This window comes from Vulpes lagopus, chromosome 1 (assembly GCF_018345385.1).
Source record: "Vulpes lagopus strain Blue_001 chromosome 1, ASM1834538v1, whole genome shotgun sequence".
NCBI classification, from domain to species: Eukaryota; Metazoa; Chordata; class Mammalia; order Carnivora; family Canidae; genus Vulpes; species Vulpes lagopus.
The window spans coordinates 131,136,611-131,157,500 of record NC_054824.1 but is presented as its reverse complement, the minus strand read 5'-3'; the positions used below and the strand labels follow the sequence as shown (position 1 = coordinate 131,157,500).

General features: G+C 39.4%; 1 protein-coding gene across 24 annotated transcripts in view; it reads right to left on the bottom strand.

Moving 5' to 3' along the window:
• Positions 1–20,890, bottom strand: part of DTNA (dystrobrevin alpha) — a 356,943-nt gene that overhangs the window by 20,442 nt on the left and 315,611 nt on the right. For 15 of the 24 annotated variants that reach the window (XM_041746612.1, XM_041746639.1, XM_041746631.1 and 12 more), the window contains 5 exons: positions 20,121–20,208; positions 17,108–17,205; positions 13,091–13,204; positions 5,517–5,613; positions 3,777–3,797 (listed from right to left, as the gene is read on the bottom strand). In XM_041746612.1, coding sequence (XP_041602546.1) covers positions 3,777–3,797; positions 5,517–5,613; positions 13,091–13,204; positions 17,108–17,205; positions 20,121–20,208 — 418 coding nt within the window. Of the gene's footprint in view, positions 1–2,601; positions 3,798–5,516; positions 5,614–13,090; positions 13,205–14,563; positions 15,518–17,107; positions 17,206–20,120; positions 20,209–20,890 lie in introns of those variants that run through there. The other 9 variants (XM_041746686.1, XM_041746648.1, XM_041746714.1 and 6 more) reach the window with 3 other exon arrangements.

Below are 20,890 nucleotides of genomic sequence, written 5' to 3'. Positions count from 1 at the left end.
GCTAAGGTTAGAGAAATAATTTTTAAGTTGAGAAATAATTGTTACTTTCCTAGAATTTACTGATGAATCCCTATTTAAATTTATTTATTTATTTATTTACTCACGAGGGACACACAGAGAGAGGCAGAGACATAAGCAGAGGGAGAAGCAGGCTCCCTGCGGGGAGCCTGGTACAGGACTTGATCCCAGGACCCTGGCAAGACTCTCACCCACTGAGCCACCCAGGGATCCCTGAATCCCTAATTTTAAAAAAGGTTGTGAGAGAGAGCAGGAGAGGCTGAGAGGGTATGTTTTGAATGGTAGATGTCGTCCTAATATCACAGTTGATTATTTATGATGTGAATTCCACTCCACCATCCCATCCCACTTTTGATTGTGTCACCACTCCACAGGGTCCCCACCTGGGAAGACAAGCAAGGGAAATACAGGAAGGTGAACTGCTCATATTCCAAACAATGTGTTTGGGAAAAATAGGAGCCTAAACAACCAGGACTTCCTGATTAGCTGGGCTCCAGTTGTAAAGAGAGAAGAGAATGGGGCCAGGAGGTGCAATCTGAAATGCTTCACGTTCCTTCTCTGACTGAGATGCTTAGTTAATGAGAAGGAGGAGAAATGAATGTGTGTGTGTGTGTGTGTGTGTGTGTGTGTGTGTAAAATACGGATCAAGTCAGAAAAGTTTACGTATTCTCAGATGTGTATACATATATACATAATTTCATACTAATATCTGACATGCACATAGTATTTCAAAAAGTGTTTTCACATCCATTACCTTTGAAAATCTATGCAACAGTCCTGTGAGCCATGTATTATCAGTATGTTTGAAATAAATTACCAGGAAGTTAATGGACTTACTTAAGATTTTACAGGTGTGAGCAAAGAGTGGGAATCCCTATAATCAGGTCTAACACCACTGATCCCTCTACAAGAAATTTTATTGAGACCTTACGTTCTGAACTCAAAGTCAGGATATCTGGTTTTAGATTGGGACGTGATATTTGGAACTGGAAGTCTACCAGAAACTCTGAAACATACTGTCATTGCAATTATCCCCCAGCTGCCTTCATTATTAAACTTTTTATGAGTGTTCTTTTTATGGTTCCTTCAATAAATCTTAAAAATACACAAAGAAGAAAGAGGGTAGGATAATTTGGATGCAAGTTTTGTAAAAAAAAAATTTATTGCTTATGATACCATAATCATCATATTATATTACAGGCACTATTTTTTTAAAATTCATGTTCTCTCCTCAAGGGGAATAAATTCATGCATTACCTCTAACAAGAAACAGTATAAGTAGGAATTATATATACCAGTATAATAAAATACATTGAACCACACAGACTTATGATAAAGCAAGTAGAGGTTATTAAATCAAGCACAATTTGTTGTGCGCAGTGTCTTAAATTTGATTTTACAAAGAGAATGTCCCCAAAGGGGTAAGGCTCATAAATAAAAACAGAATTTAGAAGCAGACGCCAGACTAAAACCTCTAAATTCTCTCCTTAGATCATGTCATACCAAAGGAAGTTTATATATTTGGACGGCATATGTTCATTTCCTTGTAGAACTGCCTGTTCAGGATTGGGACATATAGGGTTCTGTCTTTAATTTTGAGTGAAGGTCAGTATTATAATCAGCCACTTGACATTTGCTGCTGCATTTGTCTGTTTTATTATTTAGCGCTCCTTCTCTAAAGCTCTGAGTGAAGACTTCCTTTTTATATTTTATGCCAACAGAAATTTTGATCCCCTGAGAACTGGCATTTTTGTTCTGATAAAACCACCAATTATATCTTTTCTTTTCTTTTCTTTTCTTTTCTTTTCTTTTCTTTTCTTTTCTTTTCTTTCTTTCTTTTTCTTTTCTTTTTTTTTGCCTCCTTGCCAAAAAGCTAAGAGGAACACTCTTGTCCCTTATGATTAGCATATTTGCATTTTCTGTTTTTCAGTTTCTGATTTTTCTAGATTTATTTTATAAAGTTACTGTTGACATCTCTAGTTGTAAGCTACCTGGGGTCCTTTTCGAGAAGAGACTTGAGTATACATCTATCTGGGTGTTGCCAGTAAGGGGCCCTTTAGAATCTCTGCAGCACTACTCAACTGAGGGCTGCCGTGCAGAGATGCAGAGCCGTGGAGGGCTCCGTGGAAGGAGCTGGAAGGAAAGGAGGCAGTAATACTCTATAGGTGCTGCCATGCTTTGTGAACCTCCTGGTCCACTGAGCTTTTCCAGAACGGGTGGCCTGGGAAGAGGCAGGAAAGGGGTCCATGAAGGAAATGGCTCAAGCAAGGCTGGCTGACTCTAGGATGATTGCCCTCTCTCTCTCTACTAGGTGGAAGAAGGTTATAGTTGAGCCTTTTTTCCTTTTTCTGTGCACATGCTAAGTCAGAGACAGGAAAGAAAAGAGGCTGTTTGCAAAGAGAAGCAGCACAGCAAGGCATTTTTCTCTACCATGATCTAAGTATGTTGGAAGTACAATAGCAATACCCCGTGTGTGCCTTTATGGGCAATTATACAGGTTATACATGTGCGTCCTTCACCGGGGGGACTGTCTCTCATTCAAATTTGACTTTAGTAAAGTAATTTTTTTCACAAAATACAAAATAGTGTAATACATTGTCTTTATTGTCTGACATTACAGATTAGTTTTACACTTTCCTTTTTTACAGACCATGGGAATGAAGGGCAAAAATGTGTCCAGCATTTTGCAAACATTCTTTGTTACACACAAACACACACAATGAATAATAGGAAAGAGAATACAGAAGAATAAAAGGTACGTTCAAATCGGACAGGCTGTGGTGCTAATCGATCCATGGAAATAATGTGAAACTTCCTGGTAATACTAGCAAGTGGGATATATTGTCATACACAGCTTGGTACATGCACTTGAAATGAAAGCTGCTGTTATTTTGCTTCTATTTTGTTATTGTTATTTTTTGAGTATGCTACTCCCCCTGCTGGCTCTGAACCTGACCACAGGGTCAGCTGTAGGGTTCCAGTTTAGACTAGAGTAAGAGAGTCACAATGTTCCTGCCTCCAGAGAAGATGTACATAAGGGCCTTGTGAACTCCCAGAGCAGAAAGGTTCTTGGTTATGATAGAAAGGCTGAAAGTTACCTATTTCAAGATTATTATGAACCAATGGTAGGGATTCTGCTTGCAAGAACTAAACAACGGGAAGTGAGCAGTTGCTGAGTACAGTGTTTGTCTTAGATTGAACACATTTTGGTGATGGAGGCAGGGGGACAGAGCTCAATAATTATGCAATGAAAAGAGATGCAATTGGCAAACTTTTATACAAAGAGGTCCCATGCCTTTCCAGTAAAATGGAAACTGAACTAAATGGTCACAGCACGAGAGGATGTAGAGGTTAGCTGGAGTGCTGTGGGTTTTTCCTAGTGTGACTTTAGTGGCTGTGGTGGGTGTCTCTCTATTAGGAAAAGGGTCTGATCAACAACTCAGAAAAACATGAGACTGGTTTGAAACTTAGATCACTGGAGATCTACAAACTTTCCAACAAATGACAATTTTTTCCCTCTTCTAAAAGATGTAATAGCTCTCGTTTTGATGCTGACAGTAGTAATAGTTATAAAAAATGCTAAATTTTATATGTGTCCATTCAAGCACTACATTGAAAAGGAAGCAAATTAGTATGATTTTTTTCTCTTTCCAAACTGAAGCATGAACATACATTAGAGGCAAAAGCAATGAGAAAAACAGCAGGATGGCAGGCCCCTCCACAGTTAGTTAAGACCTGCAGTAGGGAACATAACTTACTCCCTGCTTCAGTTCTTCTTCCTACAGAAAGATTGAATCAATAATAGTTAGGTTACCCAGGGTTCCAGTAAGAGCATGTATACAGTGTGAGGGAATGCAAGGTGGGGGAAACATCAACATGGCTTTGATGGTAGCCTCTCCCACCTCGGTGACTTTGAGTTCCACGGCTATTTAGGTGTTTCAGAAAGACCATCTCTTTTCTCCCTATGTCCATCCATCTTTCAACATGGTCTATCCCTCTCTCCTGGTGTTTGTACACCCTGATATAATAATAGACTGTGTTTGTTTAGCTAGGTGGATGCCAAGATGGTGGGTAGTAAATAGACCTCTATCCCATCACTACGGTGACAGAAGCCATAGGAATGTAAGCAGGGTGCTGTTTTCAAGGTTTCCTGTCATTCAGTGAAGGGAAAGATGAGATCAACCCTCTTCATTTGGCATATTTGAAAAGAAAGCAGAAAGAGCTTTTCTGATAATAAAATGAGATAATAGGGCAGAAACAGTAAGAAGTTATTAGTTATCTAGTCCTGTCTTAATACATATAGTACAAAAAAAAAAACCTGAGTTCTACCCTTCACTTGTCTAATACACTGAAAAAGAGATTTTGTTTTGTGGCGATAAAGCATTCCCAACACTGATGGCAGGAAAAGTTGACAAAGCAATAAAAAAAAAAAAAAAAAAAAGAGCAGAGAAAACAAAAGGAAGAAGTGTAACAGTTATATCTGTGCCAGGACACAATAGGTTTCAACAAGTATTTGCTAAATAAATAAAATACAGGAAGGAAAGAAGAGGAAAGAGAGAAAGAAAGAAAAGAAAAAAGAAGAGGAAAGAAAAAGAGGAAGGGAGAAACAGTAAATGATGATGTGTCAGGGATGTGGGGGACCCAAAGGCTGAAGGCATGGACATCAGTCTCACAGGTGAGCTGCCCCAGGGACCTGGCCTTCCTCACACTTCAGAAGTTTCATTTCCTGCCCTTGGTGTGTCCCAGTTCCAATCCACAGAGGTGTCTGTGTCAGGCAGGACAACCACATAGCACCGACACCCCTACTGGGCCAACTGTGGCCAATGGGCTGTCACCAGTCTACTTGTGACTCGAAATAAGTATACTGAAGAAGGAAATAGGGATTTATGAAAGGAAGAAAGCTACTTCCCGGTGAAAATAACATCATAGCACTCTGCAGAGGCCTTCTCTAGGTCATCGTAGTAAACACTACCTGCAGAGAGCAAATTCTGATTTACAGTTTGCATTTGAGACTCATTGAGGTGATGTGACTTGCTGGTAAAGCCACACAGATGAGATAAAGTACTTCATTGAAATTAAGTGACTCCTCTTAATAAAACTATAACCACCCAAATGATTTCATGGCTATATCTTATTTTCTGAATTGGACATTAGCTTCTGTTCACTTTATTCAGAATTACTGAAGCTATTAAATGTAAAATATTCTTAAATAAATCCAGTTTAATTATTTTCAAGGACATAGGAACTTGAAATAAGCCAAGAAGTTGTCCTTTGAAGGTCCTCAGTGGTCTGGTTCCAGGAAATGGATAAGAATGAGCTCTGTAATTGACTGCTAGCATTTGATGTATCTAAGAAACGATCCTATATGTGAGATGGAAGCCATATTTTGCGGTTAATCACATATAGTAGTTGGAATATCATTGCACATTATGTGTGAAAGATTTTTACAAATGCCGTAGTCTGAGGTCTAGGAAATATTTATTATTTGAACGTCTTACCTTTAGTAGCTTCATGAGACCTTCTAACTGGACCATTAGCTCTCTCCGGCTCTCCTGGAGAGCAGACATTCTCTGTTCCAGCTCATCCTTGCGCTGTCTAAGAAAGAAGCAGTTGTCATCAGAACAATGTTCAACCTACTGAGCTGATTGCATTTCACTAGTGGGCCACCAGAAAAAGGGCATCTCTGGATCTCTGATGTGGTTTCCAGGCAGGGAAACATTGTCGAATGAACATGGGGTGTACATTTGTTTGTTAGAAGTCATACTAAAATAGAATTAAAATCCTATTGCATATTGCTGCCCCTTGCCATTGGGTTCCCTGAGACAAAAACCAAAAACCAAACTGTCATTGAAAAAGGTCAATCCCATAGATCCTCCAAACCCAAGGACCCTTTTGTAAATCTCAGAGGAAACACTGATTACCTTAGTAATTGGAAATTGGATTTTAAAAGTTTATTTTTCATTTCTTCCATTCTTAGTATGCAATGTGGTGACTTTCAGAGGTGAAATATTCGTAGTACAGAGTTTTTATAGTCAATTTAAGTTTTATGATTTGGGTTTGACTTTATATATAAAGTGAAGTGAGAATAAAGGAGTTCCTACACAGTTGTTCTAACTGGAAATAACCTATAAGATTTGTTTTTGTTTAATTTTGTTTGTTTTGCAGAACTTCTATTAAATTGTCAGCAGGAATGGAAACCACAAAGGACAATCTCTACTCTATCATTTATATTGACACGAAGATGTACCAAAAATACCTTTAAAAGAGAGGAAAGAAATGAAATCGTATGGGGAAGAATATTAATGGTTCACATTTCTGATGTCTCTGTATAATTTTCAAGTCAATTTCAAATCTATTATTTCATGATAACTAGTGAATAATACATATACAATTTTTTTCCCTTGCCCCAAAGGCTTCTGAGTTTGAGATATTGTAACTTATATTTTAAAAAATGTGTAGATGCTTTAGCCATCGGTTAACATATGAATGGATATGCCTAGTCTCAATGGTATTGGCACAATATTAAGTGGAGCTATAGCATAGACTCAAATGAAAAACCGACAATATAAAAATGGCACAATGACGTAGGTCAATGACTCATCTGATTGAAGGATACTTTGTGGGAGGACAGGTTACAGATATTAAGGAAACATTTCTAATTTGCTTTGATACGGGCTTTCTCTAATGATTTATGAATTTAAAATTTATAAATACATCTCAACCCTTTTTGAATATATTTGTATTTTTGGCCTTAATTGCCGCCTAAGGGTTGCTCCCAGAGCATTTATTTCGTCTTTTGATTTTCTCTACAATCGCCTTTGTCCTGAATCCTGAAGGACAAAGAACATCATGATTTTATAGACTTTAATGGTATCTTATTTTAGTCTTTTTCTTCTAGGGCTGCAACATCCTAATTTTGAAAGACTTGCTCCATTCAAAAATGTCCTTCAATGACAAATCCACTAGCTGTTTTATCTTTGACCTTGTCTGCACATCGTGTTCCAAATATACGCACGATAGGACTTGGTAGAAGGATAGATACTGCTCTGTATTTCCAGTGATGTATTTCTAGTTCTCTTCTAGATACTGCTCTGTAATTTTTGGGTTTCTGGTCATAGGAGCACTTTGTGAAGAGGGCTGAAGTAAATTTCTAATACCGTAGGTAAGAAATATTAAGAAAGGCATCTAAAAACACTGAGAGAAAGTTAAACTGGTATTAATTTGGAATTAATCAACATTAAAAAAAGTTGTTCATATTTTTTTCTTAGTAGTAATCTTTCAAAACACAACATCTACCCTTTCATGCATTTGATTAAATTCAATTTTTTAAAAAATTCACTTAATAATGTCTTTATTTCATCTTCTCTGTAAGTATTCATTTAATCTTCTCTATAAGTGGCTACCAGATGTGGGGCTGATTAACAAATTTGTGGTGTAGCTTCCATGGTTCCAAGTAGGAACAGGAAAACAAAGACTAAGTAGTGATTTTATTTTTATGGAGCTTAATGTAATATAGCTCTAAAGGAATGCCTTTTATTCTGAGAATATGGTTGATTATTTGTAATTTTACATGTGTGTTAAAACCTACTTTCTCTTGGGGTGCCTAGGTGGCACAGTCGATTAAGTGTCTGACTCTTGGTTTCAACTTGGGTCATGATCTCAAGGTCCTGGAACCTAGCCCCATGTGGGCCTCAGCATGGGGTCTGTCTGAGATTCTCTCTCTCTCTGTCCCCTTTGCCTCTCCCGCTTATGCTGTGTCTTTTAAAATCTTAAAACAACACTCCCCCACTTTCTCTTAGGACAATGTTGGGACAACAGGCAAAATTTTAATATAGATTAAATATTTAATATAGATTTTAATATAAAATTTTAACAAAAATTTTAATATAGATTGTCTATTAGATAATAAGAAACATCAATATTAACTTGCCTGAATTTGATGATGGTGTCATGGTTATACATGACATGTATATAAGAATACATTTTTTTAAATTATTCCTATCGTGTTTATTTTTTTTATTTTTATTTTTTGTTTATGATAGTCACACAGAGAGAGAGAGAGAGGCAGAGACCTAGGCAGAGGGAGAAGCAGGCTCCATGCATGGGGAGCCCGACGTGGGATTCGATCCCGGGTCTCCAGGATCGCGCCCTAGGCCAAAGGCAGGCGCCAAACCACTGCGCCACCCAGGGATCCCTATGAGAATACATTTTTATGTAGGAAACATACACAACAGTACTTAGGGGTAAAGGGTTATGATATCTGCAACTTACTCTCAAATAACTCATCAAAAATGTGTATGTAATGGTTATATGTTAACATATAGAAGGAGATAGAAATGGGTACAGTGCAGCAAGATGCAATTTTAGGTGAAGTGTAGGACATTCATTGTAATATTCTTACAACTTTCATAGGCTTAACATTGTTTCAAAGTAAAAAGTTAAAAATATGATGTCATTCATAACACTGCTATGAGAGGTGAAGATGGTAATTTTAAAAATATATCACTTTAGGGTAAAACAAAAAGTACTCAACTTTATGTTGTTTCCCAAAAATAATTTAAAAATTAAACTGGTCTATTAAACCACAGACTTGCACCGGAGATTACACTTTCATCTTTAATTACTAGAACAAAAAAAGTCATCTTATATTAGCAAGTTTTCTCCAAGAATAATTTTATATACATTGAAAAGAATGCAATTTTGGGGGGGGGGGTGTAAAATGAGATGTTTATTTTTTTTGGCAAGGTATAGATAAGGAAATTATATTTTTTCTCCCCTTGAGATTTGTAGTGTGAAGTTAGTTGCTTCACTAAATGTTTTCTTCATTCTACAGGATAGTATTTGCTTTGCAAACAGAGTTCTGTAGCTATCCCTATATAGTCTTACAGCTTATCCATTCATCCCACAAACATCCATTTAGCACTTTTGTTTTAAGACACTGTAAATAAAATAAAGAGTAGGTGTTTGTCCTTGAGTGTAAGAGGAGGAGAAACAAATCAGTTCAAAACAATGACGGCGAGCACACAATAAAAATATGAACAAATTGCTATCTATGGTAATACCAGAGAAGACGTCCAGTGCCAAATGGTGTTGGAAATTTGAGGAAGGCTTACTAGATGAACTTGCAAAATTTCCCTCAAAAACTCTACACAGGGATCCCTGGGTGGCGCAGTGGTTTGGCGCCTGCCTTTGGCCCAGGGCGCGATCCTGGAGACCCGGGATCGAATCCCATGTCGGGCTCCCGGTGCATGGAGCCTGCTTCTCCCTCTGCCTGTGTCTCTGCCTCTCTCTCTCTCTCTGTGACTATCATAAATAAATTAAAAAAAAAAAAACTCTACACAACTGTAGAAAGGAAAGACCTCAGGGACCATATGGAATGTTCCAGACCTTTCTCTGCTTCATCTGGGCTTCCTGATTGCTTGTATTCTTGATGTTATTAGGAAAGCTTAATACTGGAGTAGTTTATGGGAGTCTGACTTTACAATCTAACCCACTGTGTTATAACTATCATCCTTCAGTGGCTTCCTGTTATAGGATTAACAGCAATATCTTCAAGATGGTCTTGAGCATCATGGTCTACTCCTACCTACATGTTCAGTTTCATCTCTTACCACTCACCCCTTCATTCACTGCATTCTAGGCATATAGAACTTTCAGTTCCTAAAAAAGTGCTGGATTCACTTCTGCCATTTGGTCTTCGTATATCTGGTCTCCCTCTTCCAGGAGGCCCTTTATCAGCTGGTCCAGCCCCTCTGCTCCCTTTAATCCCCATTCCCTCTAGATTCATCTTTTATACTTTAACTCAAACAATCCTTCTTCACAGTAGCCTTTTCTGACTGCAGTGAAGGGCAGGTTTGATAATTATGCCTTTATTTATTTATTTATTTATTTATTTATTTATTTATTTATTTTTTAAATTTTTATTTATTTATGATAGTCACAGAGAGACAGAGAGAGAGGCAGAGACACAGGCAGAGGGAGAAGCAGGCTCCATGCACCGGGAGCCCGACGTGGGATTCGATCCCGGGTCTCCAGGATCGCGCCCTGGGCCAAAGGCAGGCGCCAAACCGCTGCACCACCCAGGGATCCCCTATGCCTCTATTTAAAAGGAAGATTCCTTACAGCACTTACCTTAGTTTATAATTATGTTCTTATTTGTGTGGTTATTTACGTCATTTTCCTACTGGACCACACGTTTTTTGAGACCCGGACAGTATCTTTTCAACTCAATTCTGGGAATACTGCATTTTATAAATATCTGCTGAGTGAATTAAATGAATAGTGAATAAAATGAGGAAACCTAAATCTGATAGCAGCATAGATGGACCAGAGGCCAGGAATCAATTGAGTAATACCAGTCCAGCAGGAGATCATTAAGACCTAAGAAAAGGAGATGGAATCCAAATGTGCTACTCATTGTGTGGAATCTTGGGCAAATTTTTTAGCTTCTGTGAATCTCAGTTTCCATATCTATAAAAGAGTATAATAATAGTGTCCATCTCCTGGCTTTGTTACAGTAATTACCTGGGACAGTGTATATAGAGCTTAGTGCATAGGAAGTGTCAGATTAGTTCATAGAAATACCCATCATCTAATCTCATTGAGCTGCCAAATCTGGGTTGCAAACTTGGCTCTCAGCTTTCTTGTGGCTAATGTGAAAATGGAAAAGTGATTATTTAGAAAGGTCATAGTGTTCTTAAGATATAAATAAACTATGAATTCATGAAAAGCAGAGCTCTGCTCTTTTGTCCCCTTGCCTATTCCCCACTGAAATAAACTTCTCCTGTTGGTTCTGCAATAAGAGACCCAGGCAGGCTGCAATGGATGGAGATCTCTATCAAAGGGTTCCTGTGGCTGATTCACATGGCCACCCCCTGATGTGAACCAAAGCCAAGGTAATTGCGCAAGAGGTCATTGTTCTGGTGTCTGAAATGACTGAAGAATAAAAGTTAGAATACTCAAAGGAGGTTTCTTAATCTGGGATGTCAGGGTATCTGTAAAATCCCTAAACTGTACCAGTGCTTTGCACCAAATAACTGGTTTATAAGTATCTACAGGAATATGCAGGTGGAAGAAATGTGTTAAATATGGAGTCAAGCAAGCAAGTATGTTGGGATTTAGGTGTCTCAGGCCTCAGGCCTCTAGCCTCAGGTATGGGCCACTGTTTGACAGTGAGCACCCAAAAGTTTCTCACAGAGCCATACTCCTTAGCATAGGTTTGGGCTTCGCTGGGACTATGGAAGTGCCCACAAGTCAGGGCCAGGAGGGTGGTTAGAATTATCAGTCTATCCCAAGATAGCAATATCAAGAGGGAAGAAATATCAGTTGGAAAACTGTCATCAGTGATCAAGGAACATCAAGATGTTGTATCATCCAAACGGAACCAAATACTTTAGAAAGCAAATGCTGAGGGGATCTGATGAAAATATTTATAAAAAATTTCTAGTCATCATGCCTCCAACAGAGAATGGGAAAATCAATGGAAGAGGTATAAAAAACATTTCAGGTGGAGACAAGGTACCTTGATGTGTAGATGAATGATGGCTCTATTTCCAAGTTGGTTTATTCAGTTATATTTCTGTGTACATTAGCCTTGCAACTTGTGAGCCTGGAGGGCCCACATAATCCTATTAGGCAAGATTCTCTCAAGCAGGCATTTACTTTTACATGCCTTTGAGGATGATGATATGAAATATCAATTTTCCTTCTTTTCATTTTCATCCCTTCTGGGCGATGGTGTAGTAGGATGTACAAGGATTTCAATATATCTCCTTGAAGGTAGGACCAGAGATTATATTGTTTGAAAAATAAGGATTTCTATTTCTTCTGCTAAACTATTTTGTTATTTCAAAGTATGATGTGATCTTTTCACATCAAGCAGCTCCCACAAGTTACAGGTTCCATAACCCACCCACTTTGGTGGGTCTGCCATCTGGCCAGATACACAAGCCTGGGGAGAGTGAGAACGGAGCCTAGCTGAGAGCAAGCAGGGCCTGCAGCCTGGGCTAGGTGTGCTGTGGTGTCCAGATGTTAGCATGTCTGAAGAGCAGGGTTGGGATGGAATCCTCAGAAACATCCATGGTAAAATCCACACAGAGCCATACAAAACTTGCTTAATTTAGTATTTTATATGGAAGAAGTAAACAGCACTCTAATTCTGACAAGGGTTTCTGAGAAGAAGCATCTGTACTTACTATAAAAAGCATGCCTCAGAGTTAGGTATACCTGGAATGTACTTGTTACCCAAATCAGAAGATGGAAAGAAAATCATATTTGCTAACTGAAGGTGTCTTGTGAAATATGACATTTCAATGAGGCAATGTCTTTGAATTTATGCTTATGTTTCCTACACAAATAGGTTTGTGTATGTGCCATATTCAAGGCACTGTGCTGAGGCAGCCTGATGGGAAGCCCATGGCACCCATCCATTTGCACATGAGCGCTGTGGTCCTCTGGCTACTTTCTACCTTTCTGAATCTGAGAAGTTCACTGAAATTCAGGGGTAGAACCAGATGACCTTCTAGGGTCCTTTCAAACTCAAATATTTTACAGTGCCAGTCTAGATGACACCAGATGTTTTAATTCATTTGCAGAGCAAGAAGGGATGAAGTCTATTTTTTAAAGACCTGCATGTAAAGTCTATTTTTTAAAGACCTATTAGAGACTTTGATTTAGAGAAAGTCAGACTCCTTTTTATAGGTTAAATAAAACTATGATGTTTATTTAGCTGTATACGTATGTTTGTTTTGTTAATCACTTGTATCATAAACTCGTTGTTGATGGTGCAAATATTAAGAGTTGAGTTCACATTTTTTCCAATGAGAGATTTTGTTTCTAAAGAGCGCATTTCTCTTCTTTGTGTCAAATGAGAGAAGGAAATAGAAACAGCATCTCCTTGAGATCCCCAAATACCAGCAATTAGGTACGTGCTATTAAAATAAAAAAGAATAGCAAAAGCAAACATAAGTCAGCAGCTATGGCAGCTTAGAATTGTTTCTGGTTAGATGCTGTTGGACTGTTTGAAGATCCCAGGCACTTGCATCCCCCAGAGGCCTTAGGCTCCCTCTCTTACCTGAGGAGCCTGAGCTCTGCCAGCAGAGTGGGGTTTTGCTGAGCCTTCTCTGGAGTGGGCTGAGAAGCTTGTTCATGTTCTAGCCGCAGTCTCTGGATCTCCTGTAAGATTTCTCTTGGGAGAGAGGAAGAGGATAAGAAACCAGGGTCAGTCAGCTTCCAGGATATCCAGGATACTCACATCTGGGCAGGGTGGTCCCATGTTTTGGAGCAGAAGAAGGGCTCACTAACCACCGGTGCTCACGGGGTATTGGCTGTGGCTAGATGGGTGCTGCTGGGCCAGGGGTGGCTGATGTCAGCTCTGAGATCTCAGCTCTGAGATCCAGTCAGACTCTGCATATGTTGTTGGAGCCATCAGGCTGAGTGTCTTGCCAGGACCTCATAAGCTCTCCAGTAAGTAATATAATGCTGCAGTAAAAGCGTGCTACTTAGGGGCAAGAATGTATCTTCCGATTATTTATGATCATGGTCTGATGCCAGGAATGCCTTGCAGCTACCAAGGAAGAGGTGCTTGGAGGGAAGATAAGGATAAATGGTGGTCATTTCACAAAACTAAATAACCCCATTCTCTCACCAGAAATGAGATTCCTTTCACTGAATTTATCTGAGAAGCCCATGGTTAGGGAAAATTTCTTTTCCTTAACATTTTCAGCCTTAACAATGGATCTCAGTGAGGATAGCCTTTGAAGGAAAGTGCTTTTAAAAGAATTCACTGTAATTGACTGTATGACATAAGAGTGCACTTGGTGTGACCCCTGTCAGGGGTGAGACGTGTCAGTCTATTATTGATGTTGGAGCCTGGGCTGCCCTGCACTGAGGTGAATGTTAGGCCGGCCATAGAGGGTAGGTGACCTACGCAAGGCAAATTATCCCTAAATGAGTTAGAAGCCATTAAGCAAGGTGACAAGTCACATATTCTTGGGGGAGGGGTCAGTCTCCCATCCAGCAAAATGCACAAGAGACAGACAAAAATAAGAATAAAGCACCAAGGAATGGAAGGTGAACTTGGTGAGCAAGGGGATGGCTTTCCATCTGAAAGGCTGATTTACAACTGCCTCCTTCATAGCCACACCAGAGTTGAGAAGCTAATTATCAGTCACTACCTCTTGTGGGTCTAGTGAGAAGACTGAACTATAATTCAATGGTTTTCCACCTTTTTCTGTCCCCTTTGATGTTCCATGGTGGAAGACTTTCTTTAAGAGAAATATTCTATGGAAATTCAATACATCAGATAGTTAAAAGGAAGCTGCTCTGGTGAAAGGAAGGGGGTGAGACCTGAGCCCTAAGCCCTCCCTCCCCACATCTTCAGGCACCTCAACAGAGCCCCTGCATCCCACAGAGCTCAGCCTGAAAAATCAGTAAGCTTGGATTTCAAATATCTCCTCCAGGGCTAACATCCTGATATTTTATGAATCCCACTAACTCTCCTTGTTGATTTCCAATGACAGAACCATGATGTAGCATTTAGCCTAAGGAGGGAAAAGAGAGAAGCAGCTCTGATAAGGAAAATAATGGTAAGATATGTAAAGAGCATTGAGTACTTAGTCTCTACCCAGGAAACTATAACTCTCTTCTCTCATCTTATTTTATTTAATCCTCATACAAATTATTTTATATGTGGGTATTGCTATTATCCATTTCACGAATAAGGAAATCAAAGCACAGGCCAGTTAAATGACTCACCTGAGTTCAGTAACGGTAGAAGTGATTTGAACTCAGGTTCAATGCTTGTAAGTATCTGACTCCCTCTGTCTTTGGTACTTGCTCTGACAGGTCTAGCCTAGGCAGGCTGTGACTTATGCGATGTAATATAAAGAGTCCTGCTACTCCTAATACCAATCCCAAGTGGCTCCTCCAAATGTGCTATGAGGAAGCATTATCTACTAAGATGATTGCTGGAATGTCCACAAATCACCTAGGGTAATCATAAAGTGAAATGAGGAACTCTGTCCTCCTCTGAAGCTCAGAGATCTGATTAGTGAGTTGTCACCTTAGAGATCACGGGATCCCTGGGGTGAATTCCCATGATGCAGGAATGTGACCTGGATAAGCTTCCAGGACATGATTCTGGGATCTTTGGAGGGCATGAGGCCGCTGGTTTAGAGAAATGTGTTCGGGATGGACCAGATGCTCTTCAGGCATGGGGTGGGGAACTCTATGCACCATAAAAGGACTAAGGGACAGGATGAACTTCTCTTTCTGCCCTCTGTTCTCACTCCTATTTTTTAATTCTTCCTCTGGTCCTAACACATGCATTCAGAGGGTACAATATCCAGAAACATCTTGGAAACAAGCAGTAAGAGGGGTAAGCACAGGACAGCTGGGGCCATTAGGACATTCATGGTGCTTCTTGCTGATTCTGGAATCCTCCATGGAGGCAGATATCCCTGGGGTATTTCCTTAAGGGGAATCTTGATTTCTCCTCATCCTGAGTGGAAGCAGAGGATTGGAGAGGAAAATTAGGTGCTTGGAGAGAGAAGAGAGCATGTGAACACCACAACCAAGATAAGATATTTGTGGGCTTGGGAGTTTCACTTTAGTCTTTCTTTCCTTCTAAGAATGTGAAAATGTGCCAACCAAGTTTGAACCTTCCTTTTAATTTTTGTCCATGGAACTTTAAAAAATACTTTCACCATTTATCCCCAAATTCTCAGGTCAAACTCTATAGGCAGGAAACAAAGATTACAACCTTGTCATCTTTCAGGTAGATCTCAGAAGTGACATCAGTGTCTAAAAATAGGATCCAGTGGTAAGATATTTTGGTGATCTTCTAAGAAATATAGAACATACAAGTTGCTCCCATGGTGGACTTACTCAGTATTGAGTTTGAGATCTAACTTCACTATTTATTATTTTCTCACTCAGTATATATTTACTGAGCTTATAGAACATCCTAACCTAATGGTTCTGGAACCCAGGGACCATTTGGCATGACTTCTGTACTCAAAGAATTTACACTTCAGTCAGAGGAGACAAACAATACAAAGAAAGGAAATACATAGATGCAATTATTTGATGGTGATATCACTATCAAACAATGACCTCATAATCAAGTCTCTCTCTCTCTCTTCCTCTCTCTCTCTCTCTCTCTCTCTCTCTCTCACACACACACACAGGGAGTTGTGATAGAGAGGTTCTTGATGTAGGAGGTTGTGGACAAGAGTAGATGGTTGGTTTTATGAGCTGAGACCTGAATGATGAGAAGGACTCATCCATGCAGAGACTGTAAGGAAGAGCTCTCTAGGCTGACAGAGCATAGTACAGAGGCTGTAAAGAAAGAAAGAAGCAGGTACGTCATAAGCTGGGTTTGCTGAGGCTGGAAAGGTAGGCAGGAATAAGGCCAGGTCATACCTTGCAGGCCATGGTAAGAAAGGTGGGTTTTAGTCAAAGTGTGATGGTTTTAGTCAGACCCTCTGATGGGTTTTGAACAAAAAATAACCTGATAATGACTTGTGTTTTATACAGTGAGAGTGACAGGTTGGGTTGGTGGTAATGGCAGAAATGGAGTGGACAGTTTGGGATATACTGTGATGGTCAGTTGTGAATCAGTCTGTGCTGAATAAAGAAAAGCCTGCCAATGGACTGGGCATGGAGGTGTTTGGCTTGAACAACTGGGGGTCAATGGTGTCAATCCAAATGCCTCTTTTAGCCAGGGGTCCTTACAAGGACCTTCCCTAAAGAGCCTTCCATTTGTCTCTGGATGGCACTCAGGAGGGCCCTCCTGTATGCGCCAGCTCCTGAACAAAAGCAAGCATGTGAGTACAAGGGAAATGAGGCTGTCTAGAGAGAAAGCATTGACTGTAACAAGAGCTCAGAACTGTATATATACTGTCACATGAAGCTTTCAAAGATCTAAAATGTAAAGACCTGCTTTTTTAGAAGCCAACATCACTGACTAAAGATACCATCCTTTAAATATGCACAGAGCTGAAAAACCTGGATATTTTAAAGCAAAATTACAAGCTTTCAGTGAATATAGACTCTGATAAAAAATGCCAGCATGTCTAAAAAGCCTTACCTGTTCTTGTTTTCTAGCTCTGCAATCAGCTGCCTCTGTTGCTTATTTGCATCAATGGTGAAAGAGATGTCAGGAGCACTTCTCTGCTGAGTCGGCTGCTGTAAAACATGTGGTTTATGCTATTAAACATTGGGAATGTGCTTGAGAAGACGGGGAATCATGAGATATAAGGACATGAAAGAAAAAACCATTTCTATCAAAAAAAGAAAAGTAAATACATGAAATTGCCATTCATCTCTTATGGACCAACCTTTCTGAATCTGGAGGACACCTCTGCAGTGAAAAGCAGAATAGATTTCTTTGGCAGGCAAATAGAAAAAGCACAGAAAAAAGTTTTGTAGCTTTCTTTCTTTTTTAATTTTTAAAAAATATTTTTATTTATTTATTTGAGAGACAGAGAATGAGCGCGCGCGCACAGGTGTGGAGGTGGGGAGGGGCAGAAGGAGAAGAAGAATCCCAAGCAGAGTCCCCACTGAGTGTATCAGGCTCCATCTCATGACTCTGAGATTAGGACCTGAGCTGAAACTAAAAGTTGGATGCTTAACTGAGGGAGCCCCCCACAGGCATGCTTTCTTCTTTTTTTTAAAGATGTTTTTGAGAGAGAGTGAAAAAGAGAGAGAACAAGTGGGTGGAGGGGCAGAGGGAGAGAGATTCTCAGGCAGACTTACTTAATCAGTGCCAATTTTAAAAGTTTGACTTTCTTTTTTTCTTTTTTAAGATTTTATTTATTTATTCATGAGAGTCACAGAGAGAGAGGCAGAGACACAGGCAGAGGGAGAAGCTGAGCAGGGAGCCTGACTCAGGGCTTGATTCCGCAACCATAAGATCATGACCTGAGCTGAAATCAAATGTCTGATGCCCAATCAACTGAGTCACCCAGGTGCCCTCGTTTTGTAGCTTTCTGACTTGAAGTCTTTGGGATCTATTTCATGCTTGTGCTGTCTCCATTGCTACAGTTCTCTCAGTATACAGGTGGGTGTAAAAAGCACTTCCCTGTTGAGACAACTCTCTAAAATTACTGTTCAGTCACTCTAATGCACAACCAAAAATTTCATAGTTTTAAAATCATAGTTAATACAATTTTCTTTCCTTTTTTTGGTCAACACACTTTTATTTTATTTTTAAATTTTATTATTTATTGAGAGATAAATGAGAGAGAGAGAGAGAGAGAGAGAGAGAGGGAGAGAGGCAGAGACACAGGCAGAGGGAGAAGCAGGCTCCATGCAGGGAGCCCGATGTGGGACTCCATCCCAGGTCTCCAGGATCACTGGGTGAAGGTGGCGCTAAACCACTGAGCCACCTGGGCTGCCCTGATCAACACACTTTTAGCATTTAATTTTACATTGATGGATATATACATCCTTCCCCCACGTTCATGCCATACCACTCATCACTCCTGATCATGGCAGCCAGCTTTAAGAACTGGTATATATGCAGTCATAGCTTTTGCTATATATATATGTGTGTGTATATATATATGTATATATATATACATATACATAAAAGTATGGGTATATGATTACATATGTATATACATATGTATATTTATACGTGTATTTTTGTTGTAAAATCAAAGTACTATTATTATATTAAGTGAGTTCTTTTATACAATATCAACATTTCTTATAATTATAAGAAATTTTTTATAACAGAGTTGGACTGTTTTTCAGATTTCCATATAAGAGTCAACTTTTACATATATATGTATATTTACATATGTATATACATGTAATCACTGTATTTATATATGTGTATGTATGCATGTGTGTTTAATGAAGGTTTTTAAATTTTTAAATTTATTTTTTAATTTTTAATTTTTATTTATTTATTTTTTGTTTAATGAAGGTTTAATCTGTCATTGTCTTATAAAAATAGGATCAGATTATGCATAGTTCCCTGCCCCTTTCTTTCTTTGCTCTACAGTACATTATAGAAATTCCTCAATTGGTTTTTAAACAACTTTTAAAAAATCACAATCTTTCACTAAAGAAAGCTAAGCTTTGGGGCACCTGGGGCACTCAGTTGTTGAATGTCTGTCTGCCTTTGGCTCAGGGCATGATCCTGGGGTCCTGGGATTGAGTCCTGCATCAGGCTCCCTGTGGGAAGCCTGCTTCTCCCTCTGCCTGTGTCTCTGCCTCTCTCTCTCTCTTATGAATAAATAAATAAAATCTTAAAAAAAGAAAAAAAGAAAGTCAAGCTTTTAAAATTGGCACTGATTAAGTAAGCCCACGAAGACAGGGAAAAACCTCAGCCTGCTGTTTGATGTTCAGACACATGACTGGAGGAAAGGGTAAGCTTGGTCAATGTCTGGTTTTTCTAAAGCTTTTCTATGATTTTTTTAATTAGCATTTCTTTTAACGAAGAAATGATCTGTGTTGTTAATGAAGAGATTTGAGGGCCTAGGTTTTATGTCTTAAATGGCCTCCTGTAGCTTTGACCTATGATCCAGGTTTTCCCTCTGATTTCTTTTTCTTTTCTTTTTTTTTTTTTTAAAGATTTTATTTATTTATTCATGAGAGACACAGAGACTGAGGTAGAGACATAGGCAGAGGGAGAAGCAGGCTCCCCACGGGGAACCCCATGCTGGACTCGATCCTAGAACCTCGGGATCACGCCCTGAGCCAAGGCAGATGTTCAACCACTGAGCTGCCCAGATGCCCCTGCCACTGATTTCATTACATAATGTTTTGTTTCTCTTATTTATTATACATTGATAAAAGCAGAAACTTATCTGAGTCAGTAATGGATTTGGGTCATTGCATTGCCCTTTCTATTAACTGATCAGGAATTACCCAGAAAAATCAAGTGTTGGGCTGGTGCAACAGTGTTGGAACAGAATATCTGAAACTATGATTTCTCCCCCACCAGAACCATAGCTGGAAAGTGACGAATGGAAGGCTCGTATCTAGGTCCTGCAGGCCATCCAGCAACACCTCCTCGGCCCTGCTGTTGTAGCATCGACCCTGAGGGTAACAGTGAACATGAATGACAGCCTCTCACTCAAACTACTTACAGACGAAGTGGACTCTGCTGCCAGTCTTGCCGCGTACCTGGCGATCAGCCTGTGTTCTTCATCAAGCCGGTTTGAACTCTCAAGCATACTATGGAGCACAGAGCAAGAAGGAGACTGTTAGGCAGTGCAAAAGATTGATGTGTTCATATCACTGCCAAGGGGGTTTGCTATTTCAATTTTTCGGTGCAAAAATTTGAAAGCTATACAAAACTCTGTTAGGTTAATGATCTCAGACTTGGATTCATGACATGATCTAATATGTGGCCGGGAAGTTTCATTAATAAATACTGTCTTCAGTTGATTCAATGCCTTGCTAAGAAAACTCCAAAGACGAGTGACTTTTCTCATCAACGTGTCTGATGAAAGAAAACTTTCTCTTTAATTTTATTGCCCATAACATTTTTATTTATGTATTAGAAAATATTGAAGCAAGATGCAAAAAATCCCCAATTATGAAGCACTTGGGTGGCTCAGTTGGTTAAGTGTCCAACTCTTGATCTCAGCTCAGGTCTTGATCTCAGGGTTGTGAGTTAGAGCCCCACGCTGGGCATGGAGCTTGCTTAACAACACCAACACCAACACAACAATTGTGGTCAGCCTTCAATGATCAGCACCTCCTGGTATTCACATTTGTGTATAATCCTCTTCCTTTAGTATGAACTGGCCTCACTGGCTTGCCTTTTTTTTATAAAATTTCATTAGTTTTTTTTAAATTATTTAAATTTAAGTATAATACATATAATGTATTATTGGTTTCAGAGGTAGAGGTC